The sequence below is a fragment of the Vanellus vanellus genome (assembly GCF_965231255.1).
Source record: "Vanellus vanellus genome assembly, chromosome: 17".
In the NCBI taxonomy this organism is placed as follows: Eukaryota; Metazoa; Chordata; class Aves; order Charadriiformes; family Charadriidae; genus Vanellus; species Vanellus vanellus.
Genome location: NC_138922.1, coordinates 7,749,538 through 7,755,537, shown reverse-complemented (window position 1 = coordinate 7,755,537; position 6,000 = coordinate 7,749,538). Strand labels below are relative to the sequence as shown.

Here is a 6,000-nt window from a genome sequence, read left to right as displayed (position 1 = left end):
GATACCCCCCCGACCTCCCACATCCCCCCACGGAGCCCCACATCCCCCATAAACTCACCCAGACCTCCCACACGCCCCCCACAGTGCCCCACAGACTCCCCCGACCTCCCACATCCCCCCACGGAGCTCCGCACACCCCATAAACTCACCCAGACCTCCCACATCCCCCCCACAGTGCCCCACACACCCTATAGACCCCCCCCCAGGGACCTCCCACATCCCCCTCCCCCCCAATGCCCCACACACCCCATAAACTCACCCCAGACCTCCCACATCCCCCCCACGGTGCCGCCCCCCCCCCACTCCCCCACAGCCCCCCCCCAGGCCCCGCCCCGGAACGCGGAGCGCGGCCGCCGTTTCCGTGGGGACGGCGTGGCGGAAGCGCACCGCGGGAGCCAAGATGGCGGCGCACACGCTGCGGGGCCTTTGCCGGCCGCGGCTGGGGCTTCTCGCCGCCCGGTTCTCGCAGCGGGCCGCCGCCGGGACCGAGTACCGGAGCGCCTACAGCCTGGACAAGCTGTACCCGCCGCGGCAGGACGGCGCCGCCGCCGCCAGCGCCCCGGTGAGCGGGGGGGGGGGGAAACAGGAAGACGAGCGATGGGCGGGGCTTAGTGTCTGAGTGACAGCAGGTGGGCGTGGTTTAGGGCCAGAGGCGGTGCCATGGCGGGTGGGCGGAACTTACTACAAGGGACTTTATTGCGGATGGGCGGAGCTTTAGCACAAGGGGCGGTGCTCTCGCGGGCGGGCGTGGCTTAGCCGTAAAGGGGTGGTTTGTGTGGGGGCGGTGCTGAGAGGAAGGGGCGGGGCCACAGCGAGTGGGCGGGGCCAAGCAGTCCCCGGGACGGGTCTGTCCCCCCGGAGGCGATGGGGTCCGGCCCGAAGCCCCGGCGGGGCAGCCCTGCCCCGCCCCAGCGCCTAACGCGGGCACCCCGCCGTGTTTTCCAGGAGGAGACGCAGCCGGCCTCCCTCGACATCCCCCTGGGTGAGTCTGCCTGCACCTGAAACGGACCTGGGCCCTGGCTGGGCCAGCCTCCTGCATCCCTCCACAGTGCCCCACAGACCTCATAAACCGTCCCCGTCCCGTCTCCGCCTCCCCCCCCCCCAAGACCTCCCACATCCCCCCCCACCTCCCACTTTCCCCCCCAGACCTCCCACATCCTTCCTGCCCGGTGACCCACAGACCTCCCACATCCCCCTCATGGTGCCCCAGAGACTCCATAAAACCCTCCAAACCTCCCACATCCCCCCAACAATACCCACAGGGCCCATATACCTCCCCAGACCTCCCACATCCTTCACCATGGTGCCCTGCAGACCCCATAACCCCACCCTACTCCCCCCATCCCCCATAACCCAGAGGTGGTACCCAGAGGAGTGCTTGGCTCCAGAGCCCATGCTCAGCGCACAGAGCTAAACCCAGAGTGAAGCACCGCCGGGTCACAGGCGTCCTTCGGGGCTGCGTGCTGCAGCCTGGCATGTCCCCGTTCCACTGCAAAGCCATCCGGGGCCATGTCTCCAGGTCAGCACGCTGCTGCTCTTCTCTTCCAGCACGCCTGACCGTGTCCTACTGCCGGAGCAGCGGCCCCGGGGGACAACATGTCAATAAAGGTGAGGGGAAGACCTTGAAGGGAAAATCCTAATCTTTAAGTTGTTTCTTTATACTTTGTAGTGAAATATTGGGAGCTTGAAATTCAAGAGCACCTCTGTGCTGCCCGATGCTCATTTTTCATTATCATTACCTTACGTTTTAACAGAACTTCTAAGTCTTCACAGTGCTCGAGACCAGTGGTACCATATTGGTTTCTCCTAGAAACACTGCTACTGGGATTGTTGCTGCTACACGTGTCACACGAAGCACCACTTCTGTCTAATCTGCTTTCATTAATCCAACATACAACAAGACAGCTGGATTCTGAAATTTAACAGTGCTTAATTCTCAGCTTAATTCAAATAAACTAAAAAATACTTCCTGTTCTGCCATTACTATTAAAATAGGCAGTTAGTGATTTGCAATAGCAATAAAACTTGTAGTGTCTAGAAAGGCAAATACCATGACAGAGTCTCCATAAAAACTTAGTTTATCTTGCAGAGTGGTATATAAAAATATAGCAAGAAAAAAAACTGATCTTTCAGAAAATTAATACTGGAATCATCCTATGTTCAAAGCCAACAGTCAACTGACTGAATTATCTCGTAAAACTTAGGAAGGCGAGCTGTTACATTGAAAAATAGGTCCTGTTTTTCCTCCCAGTGAATACCAAGGCAGAAGTTCGGTTCCACCTGGCGTCAGCAGACTGGATTCCAGAAGATGCAAGACAAAAAATGGCATCGATGGTAACTACCCTCCCCCTTCCAGCCGTGTGCTTTCAGCCAGATTGTGACAAATCCAACAAAGTTTCAGTGATCACATCACGTTTTCCCCTCTTCAGCAAAGGAATAAGATAAACCGAGCTGGGGAGCTGATTGTGAACTCTGAAGAGAGTCGCTACCAAATGAGGAATCTGGCGATTTGTCTAGAAAAAATCAGAACGATGATCGCGGAGGCTACCGAGAAGCCCAAGGTGGTGTCTAAGGAGACCACACAGAAACTCATAGAGAGGTAACCTTTATTTGAGATGGATTCAGATTATCATGTTCCCGTGATTTAGTTTGCAGCCTCTTTAAACAATCTTCTTGGAGCTCATTTGGATTTCCTTTAGAAAAAAAAAAAAAAAAAAAAAAAAAATCAATCACTGGCCTTTTAGTTCTTAACTGCTTTCCTGGGTAGCATCCCAAGAACAAGGACTATTTTTTCCTGTCTGTGGACACTTGTCAGCTCATCAAATCTACATTATAACTGTACTCAAAGTTGAATATTTAAATGTTTTCTTTGTACACTAAAGGATCTTTTTGTTTTGTTTTAGGGTGGAAAAAATGAACCGTGAGCGACTACGACAGAAAAAGATACACTCAAATATAAAGCAGAGCAGGAAGGCAGACTTTGACTGAGAACAGCAGAGATCGAAGTCCTTGGCATACCCTCTTTTTAAAGAGGTGGCGTTGGCAGCTGTAGATGATGCTAAACTAATGAGCTATATTGAATAAAAATGGTCTAGAAGTGTAAATAAAAATATTTAACATCTCCTTTTGAACCTGCACAGTGACCCCGTCGGATCATTTTGCAGAAAAATTACTGTTCATGTGTGAAACTAGAAATTCAGATTTTTGTCAGCTACTTGTTTGGTTTGGGTTTTTTTTTGGTTTGTTTGTTTTGGTTTTTTTTTTTTAATTCTTTGACCCCTTCATCCAGCCCTCTGCTCTATGAGGGCACCCTCTGCTGCTGAACACATAAGTAGCAATAGATTTTTTTGAGGGAAAGAAAGGGAAGAGTGAAAGTAGTATAACTGCATATCTAAGTAGCAAATCCAGTATTCACCATGTCAAGCAAATTATTTTTCTCAAGTTTTAGTTTATTTTTTTTTCCTAACCAAAGCCAAGTGCTGTTATTTTTGTTAAATTCACCTAAAGCCACGGCAAGAATTTGGCAGGGGGCCATTGCTGTCTTTTCAGAAACCACCCTGTAAATACAGGCGGCTTCTGGCCCTGGAGGTGGAACACCAAAAATCCTCAGCCTGAGTCTTACAGGCTTCAGGAGCTGCTTGTCAGTGGCCCCTGTTCAAACAGAACAAAGTTCTGTGGTGTAACGTGGTGGATTCCACCACCATCAGCTTGGTCCACTGTGGGGAGGGTCTCAAAGATACTGAAATTACACTTTTTTCATCATTTTATAGGGCCCCAGTGGCCTAATGGATAAGGCACTGGCCTTCTAAGTCAGGGATTGTGGGTTCGAGTCCCACCTGGGGTGAGGAGAGGTGGCTCTGTTTTAGGCAAAACCCCTAATAAGAGGGGAGAGCAATCTCTGCCGGTCCCCAGAGTTTAATGGGGGCACAGCGAGGTGTGGGGGTGCTCTGCTCTGACGCTCCCACCTCTCCTACGGCCGGAGCTGGGTCCCCTTTGGAAGGGGGACTTTTGAATTCTGCCCTTTACACAGTCCAGTATTTACATCCCGAAAAAGCAAAGAGCTCAAATCCCACCTCCTCCCCCAAACCAGCTGCCTGGGGCGGGCAGAGGACACCGATGCACCCTGACATACATCCCTGCCCCAGCCTGGCCGCCTCCACCTCCGCGCACCCCCTGCCTGGCAAGGGGAGCAAAAATGAACTTTTCCCCTGCTAAAAGCTCCCCTGGGTGGGAGGGGGGGTGCCAGCACCCCCCATCACAGGCAAAGGTGTCCAGCTCCGGGCTGTGCCCTGACCCTTACAAGCAAGGGGGGGGGTGGTGGTGTCATTGCTTCAGGGGGATTTCTGACACCAAAAGCCATCACAGGAAGAGCAGTTGGGACACCAACAGCCGCAGCCGAGACGTCCCCGAGCGGGAAACCTCCCTGCCACGTCCCACCTGCTGCTCAGGCCTCTCCCTCCCCGGATTTTACATGAAGATTTGCAAAATTTTGCTTAAAGCCAGCAGGCCGCGCTGCCAGGCCTTGAAGACGGGCACTTCCGCCACAGGGCCTATTTTTACACCAACCCCTCCCGTCCCACCCGCTCCCGGCTGCCTGAGCCTGGGGACGGGGCTGCCCGGGGGACCCTCGCCCCGCCCCGGGGAGACACCCCCTAAACGCGGGGATCCCCCCACCGAGGCGGGACACCCCCGAAGCCGTCGTGGATCCCCGGAGCAGAAAAGAGTCACCCCAGATGGGACTCGAACCCACAATCCCTGGCTTAGGAGGCCAGTGCCTTATCCATTAGGCCACTGGGGCTGCACACTAACGCTTTTTTGATGCCGTAACTTAACTCTCTGATGGCCGGAGGGGAGCGCGGCCACGGCGTATGCCATGGCGGGGGGGGTCCCCTGCAGCCCACGGGGGGCGCTGAATGTCCCCCACAGCACCGCTCCCTGCCCCCCCCCCGAGCCACGTCTGCTCCCTCCATCACCCAGTAAAGCCGCCCAGAAATGCCACCGGGGGGGGGGGGGGGGGGAGCGGGGGGCTGCAGACCCCTGCGGAGGGCCCAGCGCCGCCCGCATGGCCTCACCGCGCTCTCCCGCCGCGGCGGAGAGAGGGGGAATGCCGGTGCCCACCGCCGGTTCTCCGTACGATAAGCCACCGCCCCCCCCCCCGAGGGACGGGGCCGTTCGCTCCGGACCCCCCGCGGATACAACGCGCGATGGGGGGGTGGGGGGTGGTGCTATTACGTTGCCCCAGTGGCCTAACGGACAAGGCACCGGCCTCCTAAGCCGGGGATTGTGGGTTCGAGCCCCACTTGGGCTAACAGCGGCCCTTTTAACACCACCCCACGGCCCCTGACAGCAGCTCCCCGCAGGGAGGGGTGACGTGGTGGACCCCCATATTTCCCCCCCCCCAGTACCTCACCGGGTGTCCCCTGCAGCGGTGAAAAACTCCATCCCGCCCCGCCCCCGCCCTTTTATCCCCCGCGAACCGGCCCCAGCTGGGACTCAGCCCCCGCCCGGCGCCGGGCTCCCGTTGGCCTCTGTCCCCGGGACGGGGCGCCCCGCGCTGCCGCCCCGCCGTGGGCACGAAATCGCCCCGGGCGGGAGATGCCGGGGGATTAGCAGAGTAAATCCAACCCCGGAGCTGCCCCCACTGACGCCCCCGGGGGTGCTCCCACCCGCGGGGAATCAATCAGCGCCCCCCTAAGCCGGTGGGGCAGGGAATTAAACAACTCGATGGTCTCTCGTGGCTTTAAAACAACCACGAAGGGACTCGAACCCTCAATCTTCTGATCCGAAGTCAGACGCCTTATCCATTAGGCCACGTGGTCCCCCATAACTTTATGGGGGACAGTGACAGCCACCGGGGGGTCCCTGACACCCCCTGTGCATCGCCCACACTGCGGTTCCTCCCGGCCCAAGACTGGCAATGGGGGGGGAGTGGGCAGGGGGGTCCCTCCCCACCATGGGACCCCATGTGCCAGAGGTCATCGTAGACACACACACACACAC

The 6,000-nt window shown here is 57.0% G+C and overlaps 1 protein-coding gene across 1 annotated transcript; it reads left to right on the top strand.

Annotated features, from left to right (window-relative positions):
- The first annotated feature begins 394 nt into the window (after nucleotides 1-394).
- Nucleotides 395-3,191, top strand: MRPL58 (mitochondrial ribosomal protein L58). Its single transcript, XM_082492267.1, has 6 exons — nucleotides 395-562; nucleotides 946-982; nucleotides 1,549-1,608; nucleotides 2,252-2,334; nucleotides 2,430-2,599; nucleotides 2,904-3,191. Exons 1-6 carry the CDS (start codon nucleotides 401-403, stop codon nucleotides 2,986-2,988), a joined length of 597 nt encoding a protein of 198 aa, XP_082348393.1. The 5' UTR covers nucleotides 395-400; the 3' UTR covers nucleotides 2,989-3,191.
- The last annotated feature ends 2,809 nt before the right edge of the window (nucleotides 3,192-6,000 follow it).